This window comes from Neofelis nebulosa, chromosome 9 (genome assembly GCF_028018385.1).
Source record: "Neofelis nebulosa isolate mNeoNeb1 chromosome 9, mNeoNeb1.pri, whole genome shotgun sequence".
Classification (NCBI taxonomy): domain Eukaryota; kingdom Metazoa; phylum Chordata; class Mammalia; order Carnivora; family Felidae; genus Neofelis; species Neofelis nebulosa.
In genome coordinates this window covers 64345537-64370580 of record NC_080790.1, presented here as the reverse complement: position 1 = coordinate 64370580, position 25044 = coordinate 64345537, and the positions used below count along the sequence as shown (strand labels likewise).

At 36.2% G+C, this 25044-nt stretch overlaps 1 protein-coding gene across 7 annotated transcripts in view; it reads left to right on the top strand.

Annotated features, from left to right (window-relative positions):
* VRK2 (VRK serine/threonine kinase 2) overlaps nt 1–25044 on the top strand; it is a 103594-nt gene that overhangs the window by 35698 nt on the left and 42852 nt on the right. For 6 of the 7 annotated variants that reach the window (XM_058684026.1, XM_058684024.1, XM_058684027.1 and 3 more), the window contains one exon: nt 15622–15756. The exons of the other annotated variant lie outside the window; for it this stretch is intronic. In XM_058684026.1, the coding sequence (XP_058540009.1) occupies nt 15622–15756 (135 nt within the window). The remainder of the gene's footprint in view (nt 1–15621; nt 15757–25044) is intronic. 7 annotated transcript variants of the gene reach the window in all.

Here is a 25044-nt window from a genome sequence, read left to right as displayed (position 1 = left end):
CAAAAGTGAGCCCTATTGCAAACTGTAGACTTTTGGTTATAATGATGTGTTGCTGTGTAAGGAATGTAAGTTCATCCATTGTAACAGATATAATACTCTGGTATGGGATGGAGACTGTCTGGGGGGAGAGGCAGTGGGTATATGAGAACTCACTGTACTTTCCACTCAGTTTTACCTGAATTGCTCTAAATTTGCCAAAATTGAATATAAATTAACTGCTTTAAAAAAAAGAATCTCTAAAAAATGTGGCTAGTGTGACTGAGGAACTGAATTTTAAATTTAACTTAATTATTAACTAATTTTTTATTTTACCTTGCTTTCTCTCCCCCACCCCCAGCTTTCTTGAGGTAGGATTGTCACAAAAATGCATATGTTTAGGTTGTACAACATGATTTTTTAAAGGTGTACAAAGTGATGATGTATATGTTGTGAAGTGATTGCCATCATCAATTTAATTAATGCATTTGTTTCATATAGCTACTTTTTTGTTTGCTTTTGTGGTAAGACCACTTAAGATCTACTCTTGGCAAATTTGAAGTACATAGCATTATTAACTGTTGTCTCCATGCTGTATGTTAGAGCCCTAGAACTTATTCATCTTTTTTGACCAACACCTCCCTATTTCCTCCACACACCCCCCCCCCCCACCACCCCCAGCCCTTGGCAACCACTTTTCTACTTGCTGGTTCAGTAAGTTTTACTGTTTTACATGCCACGTATAAGTGAGATAATACAGTCTTTCTGTGTCTGACTTAATGTCCTCCAGGTTCATCCATGGTGTCACAAATGGCATATTTCCTTTTATGGTGGAATAATTCTGTTGCATGTGTATACCACATTTTCTTCATTCATCCATCCATCCATCAGTGAACACTAAGGTTATTTACATATTTTGGCTGTTGTGAAAAAGGCTGCAGTAACACGAGAGTGCACATATCTCCTTAAGATAATGATTTATTTTCCTTTTGGTATATACCCAGAAGTTGGATTGCTGGATCATATGATAGTTGCATTCAGAGGAACTGCTTGACTATTTTGCATAAAGACTATACAGTACACAAGGGTTCCCTTTTCTTCACACCCTCCCCACTGGTTATCACTGGTTATCACTGGATAACACTGGTTATCTCTTGTCTTTTTCATAACAGCCATCTTAACAGGTATTGAGTTATGTCTCATTGTGGTTTTGGTGTTCATTTCCCTGATGATAATATTGGGCACCTTTTCTTATACCTGTTGGGCATGTGTATACCTTCTTTGGAAAAATGTCTGTGCAGGTCCTTTGTATATTTTTCAGTTGGCTTATTTTCTTGCTAGTGAGTTGTATGAGTTCTTGTATATTTTGGATATTAACCCTTTATCATATCTATGGTTTGCAAATATTTTCTCCAGTTTGGTAGTTTCCCTTTTTATTTTGTTGGTGACTTCCTTTGCTGTATGGAATCTTTTTGGTTTGAGGTAGTTCTACTTATTTATTTTTGTCTTCATTGCCTATGCTTTTGGTGTCAGTTGAAAGAATCATTGCCGTGACCCATGTTCATGGATCGCAAGAACTAATATTGTTAAAATGTCCATACTACCCAACACAATCTACAGATTCACTGCAATCCCTATCAAAATTCCAATGGCATTTTTCATAGAAACAGAAAAGAGAATCCTAAGGTTCGTATGGGACCACAAAAGACCGTGAATAGCCAAAGCAATCTTGAGAACAAAGTTGGAAGCATCATACTTCCTGATTTCAAATATATGACAATGTTATAGTATAAAAACAGTATACTATTGGCATAAAAACAGGGGACCAAAACAGAGAGCTCAGAAATAAACTCACACAGATACAGTGAACTAGTCTTTGACAAGGGTACCAGTAATATACAATGAGGAAGGGATAGTCTCTTTAATAAATAATGGTGGGCAACTGGACAGCTACACGCAAAAGAATGAAACTGGACTCTTATACCACACATAAAAATTAACTCAGAATGGATTAAAGACTTAAATGTAAGGCTTGAAACCATAAAACCAGAATAAAACACAGGAAAATAGCTTAAATTAATTTAAATTTCAATAACTACGTGTGGCTGGTAGCCATTGAATCAGACAAAAGAGATTTAAGATTTTTTAAATTGACTCTATAAAAAATTTAAAAAGTCATAGTTGAATATTTACCTGAACTCTGAGGAGGAGGAAAAATTTTTTTAAATAATGGTACTAAAGAACAAATCCTAGAAAATATTGAGAGATTTCCAACTTTAAGATGTCTACGTTTAAAAAGTTGAAAAAATGAAAGAAATGACAAAATGGAAAGTAGAATTATGACAGATATTTGAGGAGATGTATCAAACTCAAAAAAATTAATAAGAAAAACACTAAATATTTTCTTAAAACAATGACTAAAAGGAATTAACAGAACAGAGAAGAAATACAGCTGTCAGAAATGGATAAACAATAGTTCACCATCACTAAAAAGAAGAGAGATGCAGTGGTAACATTTTCAAAGAACGTATCAGATTGGAAAAGCCTGAAATAATAATCTGATGATATCGAGCTGATGAAGTGCAGGCACTTGTAGACCGCCAGTGGGAATGTAAATTAAATGGGAGTAGAAGAAGAAATTAAGTTAATGGAAGGGCAATTTGGCAATGTATATTAAAATCCTGTAAACGTCTGCATACTTTTTTAAGGTTAGGTTTTGTGAAGTATAATTTACAAACAGTAAAATTCACCCTTTTAACTGTACAGCTTGATGTGTTTTGACACATGTATATATATAACCACCACTGCAATCATGATACAGAATGTTCCTATCATCCTCACACTTTCTGTCATTCCCCTGCTTAGTTCCCTTCTCTCACTCCCCTAACCCCTGGTGATGATTTCTGCCCCCATAGTTTTTGCGTGTTTAAGGAATGTCATATAAAAATGGAAGTATAGGATATATACCCTTGTGTCTGGCTTCCTTCACTGAGCATGATGTTTGGGAGATTTACCTGGGCTGTAGTTGTTAGTAGTTGTTAGTAGTTGATTCTTCTTTAATGATAGGTAGTATTCCATGGAAAACTACCACAGGGTATCTGTTTACCTGTTGGAGATTTGTGTCTTTTCCAGTTTGGGGGCAGTTATTAGTAAAGTTGCTATAAGCATTCACATTAAGTTATGTAGGTATATGTTTTAACAACTTCTGGGTAAATAACTAGGAGTGGGATTTCTGGATTATATGGAAGTATATGTTTAATTTAAAAGAAGCAGCCAAACTGTCTTCCAGAGTGGTTGTACCATTGTTATACATTCCCACCAGTGATGTGTAGTTCTCCACATCTTGCCACCACTTGGTTTCATTAGTTTTTAAATTTTTTTTTTTCAACGTTTTTTTATTTTTATTTTTGGGACAGAGAGAGACAGAGCATGAACGGGGGAGGGGCAGAGAGAGAGGGAGACACAGAATCGGAAACAGGCTCCAGGCTCCGAGCCATCAGCCCAGAGCCTGACGCGGGGCTCGAACTCACGGACCACGAGATCGTGACCTGGCTGAAGTCAGACGCTTAACCGACTGCGCCACCCAGGCGCCCCGGTTTCATTAGTTTTTAAAATTTTAGCCATTATGGTAAATGTGGTGTCATATCTAGTAGTCTTAATGTGCGTCAGTTATGTAATGACTGATGATACGGAGCGTCTTTCATGTATATATTTGCCACTCTTTTATCTTCTTTGGTGAATTATATGCTCCCATTTTTAAATCAGATTTGTCTTAAGAGAGCTTTATTTTTTAAGGATAGGAACATTTTGTCAGATACTTGTTTGCAGATGCTTTCTACATCTGTAGCTTATCTTTTCATTTTCTTATCAGTGTCTTTCAGAAAGCAGTTGTTTTTAATTATAATGAGGCCCAGTTTATGATTTTTTTTTTCTTTTTATGATTTGTGCTACTTCTGTCCTAAGCTAGGATCATAAAATGTTTTCTCATAAGTTTTCTTCAAGGGGTTTTATACAACTCTTATATTTAGATTCCTGATCTGTTTCAAGTTTGTATTTGGTGCCAGGTAAGGATCAAGGCTCTTTCCTAGGGGGAGGGTGGACATACATATGGGACATGCATATGTATGTATACATACATACATATGATGTTGAAGTGAATCCCAGTGAATTGCTTTCAGCTCCTCTGTCAAAATTATTGACCATCTATGAATGGGTCTATTTCTGGATTCTCTGTTACAGTATCATACAGTCATTATCACAGTTCATGGTCTGGAAAGTAGGAGGAGTCTTCCAACTCTGTTCTTTTCTTCAAAATTATTTTGACTTTTCTGGCTACTTTGCAATTCCTTTTGTAATATTTTAGAATCAGTCAATTTTGGGACAGAATTGTCAATTTCTGTCCCAAAACCTGCAAGGATTTTGATTGAGATTGTGAGTTTTTATAGCTAGTACATTTCTTGCTTTTATAGCTAGTATTATTACTTGTTCAACTTTGTCTGATATTAATATAACCACACCCCTTTCTTTTGATTAATGTTTACATTATATAGCTTCTCCCTTCTTTTAATCTAATCAATCTCTAATTTCTTCGAGACAGTATGTTCATTTTGAGGCTATTTTTTAAGCTTTGCTAAAATGAGTCTATAGTAGCCTTTACTTCTGTGGATACTTTATTCCTGGTTCTATGCTGTGAAGTTCTGTGATTTCTAATGGAATTCCGTGTGAGGACTTAACTCTGGTTGGTCAGAACTCAACTCCCAGCTCTTTGTGAACCCTGGGAGTTATTCTCCCTACTCCTATTGGTCGTTGGCTCCACCTTTTATACTACAGGTAAGGAGATCCTTAGGCAGATTTTTTGGAACTTCCTCCCCTCCTGCCCCTGCCCCTACCCCTTCCCCCATGTAGCTCCCTCTTCTCTTCTTCTAAACTCCTCTCTGCAATTTCAGGCTCTTTGGGAGCCTCGCTGGATTCAATGACTGTGTCGTCAGGATTGCTGTACTGCCGTTAGGATTTCCCTTCCTGTTCTTGAGTTTGGAATTGTCACCAGGCAGAAAGCTGGGGCATCTGTGGGACTCAACTCATCTTTTTTTCTCTCATTTTCTCAAGGATCTCAGTCATATGCTGCCTATTTAATATCCAAAACATTTGTATCTTTCATTTTATGCAGTTTCCCTCAGGCAATGGCAGTGTAAATCCAGTCACTGTATTCCTTTTTTGCCAAAAGCAAAAAGGGCTAGTTTTATTTTTTTTATTATTTTTTTAATATGAAATTTGTTATCAAATTGGTTTCCATACAACACCCAGTGCTCATCCCAACAGGTGCCCTCCTCAATGCCCATCACTCCACCACCCCCCCCCCCAACCCTCAGTTTATTCTCAGTTTTTAAGAGTCTCTTATGGTTTGGCTCTCTCCCTTTCTAACTTTTTTTTCCCTTCCCCTCCCCCATGGTCTTCTGTTAAGTTTCTCAGGATCCACATAAGAGTGACAACATATGGTATCTGTCTTTCTCTGTATGACTTATTTCACTTAGCATAACATGCTCCAGTTCCATCCACATTGCTACAAAAGGCCATATTTCATTCTTTCTCATTACCCAGTAGTATTCCATTGTGTATATAAACCACAATTTCTTATCCATTCATCAGTTGATGGACATTTAGGCTCTTTCCATAATTTGGCGATTGTTGAGAGTGCTGCCATAAACATTGGGGTACAAGTGCCCCTCTGCATCAGCACTCCTGTATCCCTTGGGTAAATTCCTAGCAGTGCTATTGCTGGGTCATAGGGTAGATCTATTTTTAATTTTTTGAGGAACCTCCACACTGTTTTCCAGAGTGGCTGCACCAGTTTGCATTCTCACCAACAATGCAAGAGGGTTCCCGTTTCTCCACATCTTCTCCAGCATCTATAGTCTCCTAATTTGTTCATTTTAGCCATTCTGACTGGCGTGAGGTGATACCTGAGTGTGGTTTTGATTTGTATTTCTCTGATGAGGAGTGACGTTGAGCATCTTTTCATGTGCCTGTTGGCCATCTGGATGTCTTCTTTAGAGAAGTTCTATTCATGTTAATAGAAGTTCTTCTACTCATGTTTTCTGCCCATTTCTTCACTGGATTATTTGTTTTTCGGGTGTGGAATTTGGTGAGTTCCTTATAGATTTTGGATACTAGAAAAAGGGCTAGTTTTAAATAATTTGTGTGTGTGTACGTGAAATGTCTGCTCATGTCTTTTGCCTGTTTCTCTCTCTTTTTTTTTTGTTTTTTTATTCCCTCTCTTTTGAGAGTTCTTTAAATATATAAGCCCATCATCTATTACAGATTTTACAAATATGTTCTTTCAATTTGCCTTCTGTCCTTTGATTATATTTGTGATGTTTTATTGCCACATAGAAGGTGAACTTTATTTTTAATGTGATCAAATTATTAATTTTTTATTTACTATGGGTATTCAAGCATGATTAAAAACCTTGCTCCACAGAGAGATTTTATATGAATTTAATTGTATATTTTCATTTTTTATATTTAAATCTCTTATTAATTTAGAGTTTATTCTTTTACATGGAAGAAGTATTGACTCAGTGTTGTCATTTTCTAAATGATTTTCTAGTTTTTCCAATGCTATTTTATTTTATTTTATTTTATTTTATTTTATTTTATTTTAATTTATTTATTTATTTATTTATTTATTTATTTATTTATTTATTTATTTATTTATTTAGCTTCAGGGCACCTGGGTGGCTCAGATGGTTGAGTGTCTGACTTGATTTCGACTCAGGTCATGATCTCACGGTTCTTGAGTTTGCGCCCCGCATTGGGCTCTGTGCTGGCAGTGTGGGTACTGCTTGGGATTCTCTCTTTCTCCCTCTCTCTCTGCCTCTCTCCTGCTTGCGCTCTCTCTTGCTCTCAAAACAAACTTGAAAAAAATTTTTTTTGCCTTCAGTGATATTAGATGCCACCTTTATCATATACTAAACTTCCATATGTACTTGAGTTCATTTCTGTACTTTCTACTGAATCCTTCTGGTTTGTATAATTATGTTTAATTATAATACTAGTGCATTAATATCTGAGGCTTTATAACATAATTTAATATCTGATGAGGCTTTGTGCCTTGTAGCTTTCTTTTTCAGTATTACTCTAGATATTTATAGTTTCTATATTATTTTGTTTAGCTTCATTTAAAAAATACATGTTGGCTGGGGTGCCTGAGTGTCTCAGTCGGTTAACCGTCTGACTTTGGCTCAGGTCATGATCTTGTGGTTCGTGAGTTCAAGCCCTGCGTCAGGTTCTGGGCTGACAGCTCGGAGCCGGGAACCTGCTTCAGATTCTCTTCAGAGTGCCTGCGGCTTGCACTCTGTCTCTTGCATTGTCTCAAAAATAAATAAACGTTAAAAAAAAATACATGTTGGCATTTTTATTGGCATTTTGTCAAATTTTTAAATTAACTTGGGGAAGACCTGACGTCTTTATGATGTATAGATGCTTTTCAACAGCAAGGAATGATTTTGTATTTCATCAGTATTACATTTATTATCTCTTGAGTATTTTTTTTAATTTTTTTTAATGTTTATTTATTTTTGAGAGAGAGAGAGAGAGAGACAGTGTGAGTGGGGGAGGCGCAGAGAAAGAGGGAGACACAGAATCCGAAGCAGGCTCCAGGCTCCAAGCTTCCAGCACAGAGCCCGATGTGGGGCTCAAACTCACAAACTGCGAGATCATGACCTGAGCTGAAGTTGGAAGCTTAACCGACTGAGCCACCCAGGCGCCCCTCTTGAGTATTTTAATTTTTCCTCATATTAAGTTTTTTATATGTCTTGCTACCCTTATTCTTAAAGATTAAACCACTTTTGTTGGTATTGTCACTGCTATTTTACTCTACTATTTTATCTTCTAAGTGATTATTGTTTGTGTATATGTGTATTGTTGATTTCTTTTTTTTTTAATTTTTGTTTTAACATTTATTTATTTTTGAGACAGAGAGAGACAGAGCATGAACGGGGGAGGGGCAGAGAGAGAGGGAGACACAGAATCGGAAGCAGGCTCCAGGCTCTGAGCCATCAGCCCAGAGCCCGACGCGGGGCTCAAACTCACAGACCGCGAGATCGTGACCTGAGCTGAAGTCGGATGTTGAACCCACTGAGCCACCCAGGCACCCCTGTTGATTTCTATATATTCACTTTATATCCTATTAATTTATTGACTTTGAGGTAGTTTTAGTAATGATTATCTAGGGTTTTCTTAGGAAGCATTTCAGAAACAAGTAGATATAGTTGTCTTTCAGTTCTTGTATCTCTGATTTCTTTTGTCTAATTAATTGTATTGCTAGTATATCCAGTATGTAGTAAATAGTAGTGAAAATAGTGATTATCCTTGCTTCTTCCTGATCTTAATGGAAATGCCTGAAGTTTACTCCATTAAATATGATGCTGGCTTTAGGACTAAGGTGTGCCTACGTATATGTATGTGAGTGTGTACATGTGTGTGTCCTTATAGTCATATCAAGGAAATCACCATCAATTCCTATGTTCTCGAGTGGATTTTTTCATTTTATGGGATGGGTATTGAATTTCATCAAAGATTTACTTAGTGTGTATGGAAATAATTACACATTTTTCTCAGATCAGTTAATATGGTGTGATATATCACTGTGCTTCTAATATTGAATCAACCTTACTTTCCAGGAATAAATCCCACTTTGTTTTAGTACATTATTTACTTAATATGGTGTTGAGGTATGGTCACTAATATTTTATGTAGTATTTTCATATAGGTATTTGTAAGTGATGTTGATCTGTAATTTTCTATTTTTGTACTATTTTTTTTTATCAGATTTAGGTATCAGCATTATACTTCATAAAAAGAATTTGTAAGTTTTACTTCATTTCCTATATTCTAGAACCATTTCTATTAAATTGGCACCAATTGGTTTTTGAATATGAAATCATCTGGTTCTGCTGTTTTTCTATGAGGCAGTTCCTTGTAATGTAGCTACCTCTTCCTATGGAACTGTTTAAGCTTTTTATCTCTACATGGGTCAATTGTGATAGTTATCCATTTTGTCTAGTTTTCCAAACGTATTTATTTTTTTTTCCAAATGTATTTCTATGGTGTTACGCATTGTAGTTAGTCTCTTCTGAATTTTAAATTTATTCTACTTCAATGGTTGTTTCCCTCTGGTTATTTTTTATTATTTCTTTCTTCCTTTTTTTCTGCCTTAATAAAGGTGTTTCTTTTTCAACTCACTTGGATTCTGATTTGATTACTGAGAAATATTTTCCTTTTTCTATCTCATTAATTTCTGATTTTGCCTTTATTATGTCATTTCTTATCATCTTTTTATTTCACCCTTTTCTTTTTTTACTTGGTCTTCAGTTTCAGATCTATTTCATTTATTTTCATTAAAAATTGTTTTATTTCTCTAAGTGTTTGAAGCCATGATTTTTCCTCTGGTCACAGCTTTATGTTGTACTCATCAATTTTAATATGTTTTTTATTATCTTTATCTTTTAGAAGATTTGTATTGCTTCTTCACCAAAAAGTTGTGCAGCAGCAGATTTTTAAATTTTCATGTAGAAGGACCTTTTTAAAACTTTTGTTAATAAATTCTAGACTTGTAACAAGATGATCAGGATATTGTTTACTCTGATAATTTTACTCTTTGGAATGCCCTGAAGCCTTTATTGGTGACTTAGAAGAAGGTCAGCTTTTGTCAGTATTCCACGTCTGTTTGAGAAAAAGGTAGTCTGTATTCTTATAGTGTATAGTTTAATATCTGTCCAAAAGTTCTATCTTATTGACTATATTATTTATGTCATCTATACCTTTACTTAGTTTTTGTTCACTTGATTTGTTTTGACCAAGAGTGGTATTTAAAAATCTTCTGTTATTAGTGTGTTTCTATGTGGCCTCAAGGGCCAGAATCAAGTTCTGTAGTTTTTATTTCATAAAGATCATTGCTGTGCTACTTGGTAAATATTCATTATCTATATTTTCTCTGTTTCATATGTGTTTTTTTTTATCTTATTCTTTAAGGTTTCTTTAGGTGGGAGGACTATTTATGAAAGCTCATATTTTTGTTGTAGTGATTGGCCTTGGTATCTATACCTTTTAAAGACGCTTTTGGCTCACTTTATCCATATTTAACCTTTTGTTGCTACTATGATAGTCTTTTATGGTAGTTTTACTTCACCTACTACTAATTCACTATTGTTTATTTTACTTTCCTCTTTCCCTTAATGTTGTTTTCTTGGTTTTTAGTCCTACTACTTTACCTTGTCAGAACATGGGTCACTTGTATATTCTTCATTTATCACCAGCCTTGTTTTGGTCTTAGATATAATTAAGTATATTAAATGCTCATCTCTCTGTCCTTTTACCAGAGTACCTACTCATCTTTAGATTGGATGAAACTAATGCTTTAGTAACTTGATTGCTCAAGAAGTGCCCAAGGGTACAAAATACCCTTGCGTGTGTTACACTTTTTCAATAACATTGATCCCTGAGGGATAGCTTGAATGGATTTAAAATATTTAGTTCACATGTTTTTCCTTGAATCTCTTAAAAATGCTAATCTGTTGTTGCCTTGTTTTGCATGTTGCTTTTAAGAATCTGCTGCTAGTTTAATTCTCTTACCAGTATATGTTATTTGTTCTTTTTCCCTTGCTACCTTTAGGATTTTTATTTCTTTACTAATAATGTCTAATGGTGTTACCAGGATATGTTTAGAGTAGATCATCTTGTATTGGTTTTCCCAGATGTCTGGTGGGCCCTTTTGATATATAGATTCTTTTATTTTCAGAAAGTTTTCTTGGATTATAGTTTTAAATATTAATTCACCCTTCATGTATATTTTGAGTTAAAATTATGGCGAAAAGAACTTTGAGCAATAAGCTGTTTAATGGAGAGAAAAAACTACTTGAAAAAGAGATTCAGCAGCAGAGAGGGAAGACATTGTTGAATGATTTGGCAACAGAAAAAGCCAAAAATGTTGACATTTATACAACCTTTGTCAAAGCAGTAGAGTTGTAAGGATTGAGATAAACTTAGGAAATAGACGTGTTGAGTAGAAACAGCCATTTTAGTTAAGATGGAAAGAAAGGGTCCTGATAAGGATGATAGTCAAAATAAAGTTCTGGGTAGTCCATTGGGGGCACACTTAATGTTCTGAGCTGTTTTCATTTTACTGTGTTTTTTAAAAAAAAAATCTCTTCAAATACTATTCAGACATGGATCAAACAGTGTTTTTCCTTAAAATCAGACAGGTAACCTCACTGAGAGTTGAATTAGCTCATTGTAGATTATTTTATTCTTCTTTTTCCCTATGTCTTCATTGCATATTGTCCATTTCTTCATAACTCATCTGATACTTTCCAAATTTGGTATTATGAAGACTCCCAAAGTGTACACCATTTACCTTCTTTCTTTTGTCATCTTTATCATTTTTTGTTGAAAATTATGTTATATTGTTTTTTTTTTTTATCTTTTTTTTGCATTTATTTATTTTTGAGAGACAGAGACAGAGCACAAGTTGGGGAGGGGCAGAGAGAGAAGGAGACACAGAATCTGAAGCAGGCTCCAGGCTCTGAGCTGTCAGCAAAGAGCCCGACACAGGGCTCGAAATCACAAACCATGAGATCATGACCTGAGCCGAAGTTGGACTTTTAACCAACTGAGCCACCCAGCAGCCCCTGTTATATTCTTTAAATAACATTATGTTTCTAAATCTATACTTCCCTGATAGATAAGTAGGCAACATCCTCTTAGACTACTTAAGTTTCCTAACTTCTGTTTAGAAAGCTCACTGACTTTGAAGTATGATATGGCGTTGTACAACTGATTACTGGCAATGAGGCTTATGGGTGCCATTATGATATTTAGAGAACAAATGTGCCTTTCTTATTTCATTGCTTAAAATGGCATTACCAGAAATGACATCAAGTGGTGGTTTTGCCATGGAGTACCACCCACTTGGCTGTATCTGACAGTGTCATTAGTGAAAAAAGGTGAGGCACATTAGTTAAAATCAGGGTTTGTGCACATCTTTTTATATCTTTCTATTTCAGAGGTGCAGTTGCTGTCCCACCTGTAAAAGGCCACTTTGTTGATTAGAAGGACATCATTTTTTTAAAGTTTTTATTTCAACTCCAGTTAGTTAAATGCAGTGCAATATTAGTTTCAGGTATAAACACTTAATATGCAATACACCGTGCTCATCATGACAAATGCCTTCCTCAATCCCCATCACCCTTATGACCCTCCCCCCCACCTCCCCTCTGGTAACCATCAGTTTGTTTTCTAGACTTAAGAGTCTGTTTCTTGTTTTCTCTCTCTATTTTTACCTTTGTTCATTTGTTTTGTGTCTTAAATTCCACATATGAGTGAAATCATATGGTATTTTTCTTTCTCTGACTGACTTAATTCACTTAGATAATATTCTCTAGCTCCATCCATGTCATTGTAAGTTGTAAAATTTCATTCTTTTTTATGGCTGAGTAATACTCCATTTGTGTGTGTGTGTGTGTGTGTGTGTGTGTGTGTGTGTGTATGTTGTATATATGTGTGTATCTTTAAAACATTTTTAATGTTTATTTATTTTTGAGAGAGAGAGAGAGAGAGAGAGAGAGAGAGAGAGAGAGGGAGGGGCAGAGAGAGAGGGAGACACAGAATCCAAAGCAGGCTCCAGGCTTTGAGCTGTCAGCACAGAGCCCCACGTGGGGCTCAGACCCACATGCAGGATCATGACCTGAGCCAAAGTCAGACACTTAACCAACTGAGCCATCCAGGCAGTCTTTACCACATCTTTATCCATTCATCAGTCAGTGGACACTTGCCTTGTTTCCATAATTTGACTATTGTAGATGCTGCTGCTATAAACATTGGGGTGCATGTATCCCATTGAATTGGCATATTTGTATTCTTTGGGTAAATACCTAGTAGTGTGATTCCTGGATCGTAGGGTAGTTCTATTTGTATCTTTTTGAGGAACTTCCATACTGTTTTCCAGAGTGGCTGCACCAGTTTGCATTCCCACCAATAGTGCAAAAGTGTTCCCCTTTCTCTATATCCTTACCAACACCTGTTGTTTCTTGTGTTGTTGAGTTTAGTCATTCTTGTGTTGTTGATTTTAGGTGTGAGGGGATATCTCACTGTCATTTTGATTTGCATTTCCACATTTCCCTGATGATCAGTGATGTTGAGCATCTTTTAATGGAAGCACATCATTTTTTCATGCACCAGCTTATAACCCTGCTTTTACATGAAGTCTTTCTTGATGATTCTGGTTTATACTGATTCCCAATTTCCTTTAGCTTCTAATGTTTTTTTTAAACACATGAGCCCTCAAGTCTTAGTTGTTTCATATTGTCTTATGAACTAGAATGGACTCCTTGAGACATGTAGATATGTATACTTCCCTTCTTTTGTATTTCTCACAGCATCTAGGTTAGTGTTGCTTTTGTAATTACCCCTCTCAGGACGAAATACTTTATTGACCTCTCAGGACGAAAGGATAGTCTTGATGCAATGCCTGTCATCTCTCTTAGTGCCCAGAGCACCCTGACTCTTCAGGGCCTCCACCCCACCACACTCCATGTGTCTCTGTCCCAAAGCTGCCTGGTAAGTGAAAGAGAAAGGCCCTCACAGGTAGAGAAAACAGTTCTGCGTGTCAGCATCTGGAGTATGGCTTAGGAAACCTGTGATTTTTAAAAACACTTGCTTGACTACTGGGAGTTGTGTTGGACCGAAAGTCAGGAGATGAGGTTTCAGACTCAGCCCTAACATTGAGCAGGCTTGCAGTCTTCGGCAAATGATTTAACCTGTGAGGATGTTAGCTCTCCAATCTATAAAATGTAAGCCTTTGACTGAGTGATATTAAAATTTCCTTCTAGCTCTAAAATTCTGTGATTCTCTGAAAACATGTTTCCAAATGCTTAATGCTCATTGCAGAAGGTAATATTTCTTATAATGTTTCCAAAGCGTCCACTTATTGTTGCATAGCTAAGGAAGTTAAAAAGCTCAAATTTAGAAAAACAAAACAAAACAAAACAAAAGAAAAAAACCTTAATGATCTGGGAGTGGGAATTGTCGTACCTGACCTGTATCTGGTGGCAAAATGCTCACTTTCATCCATAGGGTAGGGTCATAAGCCTCATTAAAGTTGCTTGTTCGCTGTTTGCTAGAGGGAATTCTAACATAATCCATTTATCAGTTACAGTTTCTTGTAAGATGGAGTGCAAATGTGTGTTTGTAAGAATTTTTCATGGTATATGCACATGATATGGTACCATTTTTAGAGGCAGCATTTCCTTTGTTGAACATTTATAAAATTTAGTCCTGGTGATATACTTCTGTGTTTCATTATCTTTGGAGTGGTATTGTATGTCTTAGCTTGATGATACCATAATATTACCAGATGGTACAGCTGGTAAGGCTACTTTAAAGTATTTTGGTATCACGTGGATAGGATTATACTGTAGATTAAATAACGTGGTGTTTATAGTCACTTGTAACGTGCAATAGCATGCATGTCATTTTCTTTCTTCCTAGTGAGGTTCTGCTCTACATTTTTAGTTGAGCAAAGGGACTTTGAAATTTATTCCTATGATTTTAGTTACTTGAACTTTTAAAATTTTGTGAGTTTTATGTTAATGGAATTGTTTGTAAAATACTTTCACTGAATTTTTTTTGTCTCAACATAATTTGTCATCTGAATATGTTTTTAAGATTTAATACCGTGTGGGGGCGCCTGGGTGGCTCAGTCGGTTGAGCGTCCGACTTCAGCTCAGGTCACGATCTCACAGTTAGTGAGTTCGAGCCCCGCGTCAGGCTCTGGGCTGATGGCTCAGAGCCTGGAGCCTGCTTCCGATTCTGTGTCTCCCTCTCTCTCTGCCCCTCCCCCATTCATGCTCTGTCTCTCTCTGTCTCAAAAATAAATAAACATTAAAAAAAAAAAATTAAAAAAAAAAAAAAGATTTAATACCGTGTGTGTATCTCTACTCATGGATTAGTTTTACAAACTTACTATTTGGAGATTTTTTCAGTATGATTTGTCAAATAAAAATAAAGTCAGTTCCAAATTTTATTTCAATCTAACATTCTTTAATGTTTAATGCTGCTATGTTTTACTACATTCTGATTAAATTACTTTAAAATCATTGAAGTAATCAAATGTATTTTAGCTCTGTTATCTGATACTGAATAGTGTTCCTATTATCAAAATTTATTCTTAACATGTGTATATTAAGATGTCTGATTTTAAATCAGATTAGATCCATATAAAAAGAAATAATTCATACTCAAAATACTATGCAAATGACAGTAATATGAATATATACTACTGGAGTGTTATTGAAAGGTGGTGATGAGTGGAAAATATTGAAGAAAACAGCATAATAATTATAATTTAGAAGCCATGGTCTCCATATTTAAAATTAATATTTTGTGAAGCTTATTTCCCAGTGCTGGGACTCTGAGACAAGTGAGAACCTGTTAAGCAGATAATTGTGCCTTTAGGAGGATACAGTTTTTTTAACCTTTTGTTTTGAAAAATTTGAAACATACTGAATAATAGAGAACTCCAGATACCCATCACTTTGATTTAAAAATTAACATTCTGAAATTTTATTTTATCTATTTTTTGGCTGAAAGGTTTTAAAGCAATTACAGATACCATGTCATCTTATCTCTAAATACTTATGTATGCATTTTCAAAAAACGAGGACAATTCACTGTATTATCACCATGCTATTACTTAACAAAATTAACATCATTCCTTCATGTCAGGTATGATTTTATACGTTCTATTTTCTTTCTCCTTTCTCCTAAAATTCATTAGAAAATGGGAATATAAGCAATTTTTATTCTAATTGTACTTAAACACTTTTTTCCTTTTTACAAAATTACTTATTGTAGTAGACTTCTGTGCTCTAATTTTCCTTTCTATAAATTGAGTGATGTAGATCATGAGATCTCTTGGACCCCTTTTAGCTCTCATAGCCTCTTACTTCCTGGACAGGACTGGTTGTAAGCTACAAATCTCACTTAGGAAATTACTGGTACAGAACCACGTGAGCGTATTTCTCTCAGTTAAATGTCCATCAGGAGAGCAAGTTTCTAGTCTTGTATACAAGAAAACAGAGATTATGTTTTATTCACTGATGTGTATCCAGCAGCTGGCACAGAGCATGGCATATAATAAGCACTCAATAAATAAATGATGACTGAACAGTGAGTAATTGAATAGGTTAATGCATAAATGAATTGATTAATTAGTCATTCGATGTTCAGGAGTAACAGGCAAAGCCAACCAAGTAGAGCTGGATAGAGTACAGTAACATATAGCAACTAAATTCCTACTGGGAGAAATCTATCCAGTGTCAAGAGATCATTAGTACTTTATATTGCCATTATCAGTGTTTTCTTAGAGATAGAGCTCTGCCAGCATATCCATGAAGAGAAACTGAGAAATAGGGGTTGCTCTGGATTAAATTGTGTCCTCTCAAAAGATGTTGAAGTCCCAACCCCCAGCATCTGTGCATGTGACCTTATTTGGAAATAGGGTCTTTTTGAGTTACCAAGAGGTCATTAGAGAAGGCCCTAATCCAGTATGGTTGATATTACAAATGGGGAAACTTGGACACAGAGAGAAACCAGACATGAAGAGATGAAAGACAGTGTGAAGAAATAGGAAGAATGCCTCCTCTAAACCTTGGAGCACCTGAGATCACTTGAAGCTAGGCGAGAGGCATAGAACAGATTATCCCTCACATCCCTCAGAAGGGATCAACCCTGCAAACGCCTTGATGGCAGACATGTAGCCTCGAAGACTGTGAGATGATATATTTCTGTTATTGTTTAAGCCACTCAGTTTGTGGTACCTTGTTATAGCAGTAGCCCTGCAAAACTAATACAGGAACATAGACAAATCTTTGGGTGGAAGTTGATATAAGAACATTTCCAAACAATTTTAATAAAAAATTCAGGCACCAGGATAGGGGGGGGAAAAACGGAAAGAGGAAAGAGTTAAGAACAGAGGGGAAAAAGAAGTACCCTAGGGTACTTTTGTTTTGCCTAGGGCCACTCCAGGCTGGGCCAGATCACTTAGTGTTTTTAACATAATTTATTCTTATACATGGGATCTCAGGCAGTTAATTCTTGACCATGTGTGGTGGAATCTTCATGATAATAGACTGCTTGTTTATTCTGGAACTAAATGTCTTTGTTTAGAGGCACCTGGGTGGCTCAGTCAGTTGAGCATCCGACTCTTGATTTCAACTCAGGTCATTATCCCAGGGTCATGGGTTCAAGCCCTACACTGGGCTCCCACACTGAGCATGGAGTCTGCTTAAGATTTTCTCTTTCTCTCTCTCTTTCTCTCTCTCTCTCTCCTGCTCCCATCTCCCCTGCTTCTTAAAAAAAAAAAAAAAAAAAAAGAACCTTTAGAAAAATAAATAAATGTCCTTGTTCAGAAGATACTAAAAAAGGGTGGTTTACCTTTTCCTAATCCCAGGCAAAAAGGTTTTATTAGAAAAAGATGGCAACTATTTGCATAACTTTCAATACAGATTCAGTGTAGAAATAGTTGAGGGTTTGAGGATATGAGCTCTAGAATCAGATTCTCTGGCTTTGAGTTCTGGCCCTGCCTCTTACTAGCTCTGTTTTCTTTGCCATATTATTTTACCTGCCTGTGCTGTTTCCACATCTAAAGCTAATAAGAGAACTTCCCTCAAAGAGGTATTTTAATAATCAAATGATTTAAAATGTGAAAGGCTTAGGCAAATATCAGGCATATAGTAAGCACTCAGTAAATAATAGCTAGAAAATAATTTTATTATTTTTATACTTATGCTGAAAGAATACCGTATCTTATTTTGCTCTCCAAGAATTCTTTAGATTTATGAAAAAAGATATAATGATGTTCTGGTTAAATATTAAGAAGATGGTAATTAATTGGATGTAATAAGTGTAGTTCTCCCCAGGTGTGTAGTTTAATGATAGATGTCCTTCAAGTTGTTTGGAACAGAACACCCAGGGTCTATTTTCTATGTAAGGGAAAAGATTTTACATTTACGAGTGTGTATGCACTGTAAATATAGGATGGCCCATTTAACAAATTACCTATCCCCAAGAATATGGTTCCCAAGAGAGTTAATGCTGTTGAAAAATTAGTGTTTTCCTATAATCAATACAAGCTTATTGAGTGCCTACTGAGTCCCATTGGTCATATTATTTCTATTTCTGAAGGCCAGATGCATACTTGACCAAAGAATATTTGAGCATCCTGATTCACAAAAGGCTATATATAGGGGTTTTATTTTGTTTTGTTTTGTTTTTAGTTATTATGGGAAGATGGCCTTTTTGAATTCTGAATCAACTCATTAAGCTGCATAAGTTGGATGGGTTAAGATGTACCCCTGTTTAGAGGCTATTAAAAAACTGGAACCCCAAGGGACTGTGCATGTAAGAATGGCGTTGGTCTCGGCAACCTCAAATACTGTCTTTGAAATCATTGGAATTTACAGTTAAAGTAGAACAGGTGGCTATTTTGAATGTTGGATAGCTGTGTTTTATGTAGATACAGCTTCCATGTGGTGAACCTGTTTATAATATTATAGCAATGACAGTTAAATTATATCAGCTAACGTTTTGGAGTATCTACTATTTACAGATATACCAAGCACTGAGAATGCTTACTGACATGCTGAAAACTCTTAAGTTCAGACTTGATTTAGACAAAAAGGAAAACCATAAATTGGATGCAATTCAGATTCTCCTCTTCCATTGCCTATTTATTTTGTTAAAGGACAGACACAAATTATGTGCTTTGATAGCACGTTGGAAATTAGAAAGAAAGGGTATTGTACGTTCTTTCATACAATTCTTGAGAACTTGTGTCAGAAGGACAAATTGGAAAGAGACTGTAATTGGAAAGGTTTTCTTTTGTGGGTGAAAGGCATTTTTAGTAAAGAAGCAATTGCTAGCATATGAACTATTGAGGGAATTTCCCCCAAAGTCTGGAAAGCATATTAAGTCACAGCCCTATTTGATCAAATAGGCTTTCACATAATGCTTAGGGGGAAAAAAAAAAAAAAAACTAAGCTGGAATAGAAAAACAGGTCATGGGTTCAAAATGCTAATATCATTTAGAATACTGCTAAGTGCCTCTCAGGATTTTGTTATGATGCTTGAATTTATAGTTCCATTTAAAGGAACCATAGACTTGAGCCTGACGGAGCAGTAGATGCCATAAAGAGATGATGATAAGAGGCATAGCTCGTCTGCCATCTCTTCATATGTTAACCTCATGGATGTGTCTTTAAGTCTCTCACTCTCAGTGAATGTTACATATAAAGAAAACAGGATAAAATTCCAGATTTGAAGTAGAGTAGGTAGTTATGAGATCTAAGAGGGAAAAACCTCCAACATAGAAGGCACATTTTTTTTTAAGAATAATCGCATGTTGCAGCCATCAGAAAACAGAAGCTTCAGACTTTTTACAGCTCAGATAAGGTCAGACTATAGTTTTGAAAAATACATTTCATGCTGATTCTAATAAGCATCACATTTGAAAAGTAAGTCGGAACCTTTTAAAAGTTGCATTATTTCATCTAGACTGTAGTGGTGATGCAACATTACTGGCAAAAACAAGAAGAAAAAGAAAAACAAAAAGAGAAGCTGAAAAACAAAGTACTGGACAATAAGAGAATAAAAAGCACGGGTTTATATCAAAACATAGTAGCGTCTATGAGGTTACACGTCGGTTTTTAACAGACATGAGTGATGTTTGTGAACAGAGCCATGTTGCTTACACATTGCATGCTTCATTCCTGCTTTGGCATGCAGAGATTTTCATTAGTTCATAAGCACTTAGTTTACTGCGAAGATTTTCACACTATTGTATCTTGTTGATAGAATAGGGAAATATTATACCCTATTCAAATAAGATAAATGCTGGCTTTTTAAAAAATGTGTTTAAAGTTGCTGACTAAGACTATGTTCTTGCTAGAGATTTAAGAGTGTTTTTTTTTTTTTAAGTTTCCACTTTAAAAAGTCATGAATAGTAACTATCTCTCTCCATAGTGTAATTTCCAACGAGAGCTTAAGAGACACGTTTCTTGATACGGCAAGGTGTGCCAGTTAAAAAGATTTAATTGTATAAAATAGAGTGAAAAATGATAAGACACGAGATTGTATAACAAAAATTTAAGTTCTTGAAAAGTGAATTCCATCTTGGGGGCTAAATGTATATCTCTAATGTATACTGAAAATGCAAAGTGGAGGTAAAGTAGTAACGTGGTTTAATGGGTGGTCACATGCCACTGAGCAGTGATATTTGCTCACAATTGTGTCTTGCTTCTTGCTTCTCTCTCAGCTCCATAATCTCTTGCACCTCTTCTCCAGCTGACATCTTTCCTGTCCATCACATCAAGTGTTGAGAAATGCTTCCATTTGAGCCAGTGTGGCTGCTTAGGATTCCCAGTTGCTTGGGCAGCAGAAAGGTGCCAGATTTGACTCTTGTTGGGAAAGAGGTTCTTTACTTTTTTCATCAACTATGAGCTTGTCCCTCAAATTTGCATAAACTGAAAGAATCAGGAACTGGTTGGGTGAGGTTGTTAGCCACCAATCAACCAGTTTATTTTTGGTACAAAAATGAATAAATCATTTTTTTTCCCAAACTTCTTCTTCCTCCTCTGCATTCTTTATTCATCGAATCCTCCCTGACCAGCCAACCATACCATTCTTAGAGTTGTCATTGATCCACTTATCCGGTAACTGGTTCTCCGTGGTCTCCCTTCTTTTGTTCACCAGTGCCCTAGTCCACCCTCCCATCACCCTTTGCCTGGACTATTGTTATATTCTCCCAAACGAATTCTCTGCTTCTCTTTCCTCATCATGGTGCTGCCAGTACTGATAATATTATTCCTTGCCAAAAGCCTTTGGTGACTTGTATTTGCATACTAAAATTGTGTTCTAGCTTCTTAGCACGGTTTTGGAAGCTTTCTGTAAACTGATGATAACCAGTTTTTTTCCGGCTTTTGTTGTATTTCCAGTAGCCTCTGCACTCCCAACATGCATTGACCCATACTCTGGTTTTCCTTCTTGTGTTACTTCATTTCCCTATCTCCATTTGTGGAAAGCTTAGATATTTGTCAAGACCCAACACAAATGTTTCTTTCTCTGAGTCTTTCAATTAGAAATAACTTCCCCTTGCTCCAAAGTGTTGCTAACTTTGGGGTACCTGGGTGGCTCAGTCAGGCGTCCAGCTTCAGCTCAGGTCATGATCTCATGGTTCATGAGTTTGAGCCCCACATCAGATTCTGTGCTGACAGCTCAGAGCCTAGAGCCTGCTTTGGATTCTGTATCTCCCTGTCTCTCTGCCTCTTCCCAACTCGCACATGCGCACGTGCGCGTGCTCTCTCTCAAAAATAAACATTAAAAAAATAATAAAGTGCTACTAAATTTAAATCTGTTACACTTTTTCTCAAAGTAATGTTACCTTTAGACCTGTAGGTAGACTTCTGTCATCTCTCCTTTGTATGAGATATATGGAAAAAACTCTACTTCTGATCAGACTGATTTAGGTTCATTTTCAACTTTGCCAGTTACTGTAAGTTTGTTGTGTACAGAATACCTACCTTTACTCATTCTGTTTTCACATCTTCAAGACATCTTAAAATAATCTCCTTTTAGGGTCATGAGGGTTAAATGATTTGACTTCTCTAAAGCACTCAATAAATATGCATTCAATACATATGCACTCATTTTTGTTTTTCTTTGTTTTTTTGTAAACATACGATTCTCAATAGTTTATCATGCTTGGCACTCAGATGTCTATTGAAAAGAATTTACTCCAATTTTTCCAATTATTAACATCAAGAAAAATTAATAAAAAATTATTTAAGCCTGTGTAGAAGGCCTTAAGAGTAGGTACTGTCAAAAGTACTGCAAAAGTATATGTATGCAACATTGTCCTGGCCACTTACTTCTCCCCTTGGAGCTTACAGCTGGTAAATGTGGCACCAAGGCTTAAATACAAGAAAAGCTAAATAATTCTGTACACTTTTAAATAGTAAATCCATGTGGACACAAATGAAAACCCAGTAAGTTGCTTTGTGGTTAAAGGAATGTACATACCAGGATTCAGGTGTGAGTGGTGAACCCAGGAATTGTGAAGTGTGGAGCCAGGGGTGTGGTAGGAGGCAGAGAAGAGCACTTTGGGCACCCTAGAGGGGTGCCTGATTGAAGATGAAGGCCCTTCCCATGCAATTCACTGCAAAGAAGAGTTATGACAGGGTGTTCTGTAATCAGTTCTACCTATCCATTTGGAGAATTAAAGTGGTATAAGACCCTCACCACATCAGGAAACAAAGGAGATGGGACGTAAATGATTGGCTAAGTGCAGAACTTGAGAATGTGGTATGGGTGCAGATCTGGTTAGGTTAAAGGGGAAGATGATGTTTCAGATAGTCTTGGTTAGTACAGGAAAGTTGCATTTTTTATGGACATCAAAGTCTAACTTGCTTTTCATCTTTATTTGCCTAGTGCTTTTAATGAAAGCTATGACTTACCACCTGTGTGCCAAATCCAGTTTTCAGAGGGGCCACTGCTGAGACAGAATTAGGATTGCAAGGTCTTTATTGGAGAAGCAAGTATATTACCCATGCGAGGGAAAAAGAGAAAAAGCAAGATTGGACAAAGAAAGCTTTGAGAGTGGGATGTTCATGTGACCCCCACAAGAGGAAAGGGGGGCAGGAAGGATTGGGCCGGGAGAGCTCAGACAGTGATACAGCTCTGACAGGCAGCACCAGACCAGAGAGTACCCATTAGAAGAACCCCTGGGTAGAAATGGCTACATGGTATCCCCACTGTGCTCCTTGTGTGGCGGGTGCTGCCTAGGGAGAGCATGCCCTTGGCTCACGCGCTGTAACAGTTCCCAGTGGACCTGCCAGTTGAGGTTGTCCGCTTATTGCCTTCTTCACAGGCGAAAGGTCCCTTCTTTCTGGGTTGGGACTGGACCTCAGTGGCTACCACGCTACCTTTTCAGTAGTAAAATATTAAAGTCAAAAGTCCAGGTAAACCTTAGTTCAGATTAGGTGGGTTTTGTTTTTTGGTTTTTTTTGTTTTGTTTTGTTTTTTGGAGGTGGGGAGATTAGGGAGCCTGAAAAACTCAGTAAAACAATAAAACTTTTGTAGAAGCTGGATTTGGTGTGGGTAATTTGCATTATCTGGGTGTAACACATTATTTTTTTATCTGTTAAATGTGCATAATGACACATTTTCCTTACCTACCTCATGAAGTTGAAAACAACAACAACAACAACCCATAATACGTATCTGTGAAAGGTGAGAAGAAAATGACTACCATGTGGAAAGAAAGTACAATGTAATAGAAAGATCTATGGAATTAGAATAAAGGGGAAGCAGGCAGGGCTCTCCTTTTATTCGTGGAGAAAAGAAAAACGATTACAAATTCAGAAAAATCACATAAAAAGAAAATCATTTAAAATGCATTAGGGAGCTAGATATTTACATTTTGCTATGCCTAGTATGATTACAATGCAAATAATCATTTCCTACCTGATCTTGGTACTCTTGAGTTTCCTACTACAGACTTGTCTAAAACTAGGGATATTGTACATACTTAAAATGAAAATATTAACTAGTTGTTATTTTTTATTTCATAGAAAAAAAGAAGAGATAATATTTAAAAAGTTAACTGGAAAGCAAGTTTTATTTTAGATTAGGGGTTGGCAAACTTTTTCTGTAAAGAACCAGATAGTAAATATTTTAGGCTTTTATGAGCTCTGTGGGCCACATATGGGTCTCTGTTGCATATTCTTTTTCTTTCTTTCTTTTCTTTTTTTTTATAATCCTATAAAAATGTAAAAATCATTCTTAGCTCAAGGACACATAAAAATAGGACTTAGACTGCAAACCTTATTGTGGATTAAGTTTTGCTCAAACTTATTTTTAACTTCAGCAAAATTTCAGAAATAGATAGAACCTCAAATTCTAAACTATATTAAAAAAGGAGAATGGACTTTGATGTCATAGAGGCATGGGATTGAATCCTGCGTCTGTCCATTACTAGTTCTGACTTGGGCAGGTTACTTGCTGGGGTGCTTAGCTTCCTGGCTGGGAGGTGGCCTTGATTTAATGAGATAATTTGTGAAAGATACTTTGCCCAATGATCATCACATAATTAGAACCTCAACAAATTTTCTTCCTTCCCTCCCTTTCTTATCTTCTTTGACAATATTTCCCAGTCCTTTCTTTCTTGAATTGCTTTAACAGAATTCTAGACTGTGTATTTCTAATATAATATCTTCATAGAAACTCTCACTTTGACCTAATTTGTATAAAATTAATGTATCAACATTTTTATTACTTGGGACAAATTATTGACTTTATTTACACCAAAATCTATACCCACTAAATGCAGTCACTCCTAAATTTCTTCAGTACTGTATCAAGATCTATAATGTTGATAGATAGTAGTGATAAAACTTTTATGGGAATTTTATTTATTTTTAATTTTTGTTTAGTGTTTGTTTATTTTTGAGACAGAGACAGGGCATGAGCAGGGGAGGGGTAGAGAGAGAGGGATACACAGAATCAGAAGCAGGCTCCAGGCTCTGAGCTGTCAGCACAGAGCCCGACGCGGGGCTCGAACTCACGGACCGTAAGATCATGACCTGAGCCGAAGTCGGACGTTTAACCGACTGAGCCACCCAGGCGCCCCATATGGGAATTTTAGAGAATTTATCCAATACTCATAGAATATAAATATTTTAAGCCATATGCTACATTATTAGATAAAAAAACAAACTAAAAAAACAGGGGTTATATAGGCTGGTGAAGATCGTTAGTTGTTTGTTTTACCATTTTGTTCAATAGCCTTCTATGATTATTTGAATCCTGCCCACAACTCTCTATTAAGACCACTGGTTATGCACCCACAATTGGAGCACCAAGTATATAAAGCATAAGTTAACAAATTAAAGACTCCACCTATAGACAACAATACAGTGATATGGGGTTCCAGTACATTCTCAACAACGGATACATCAT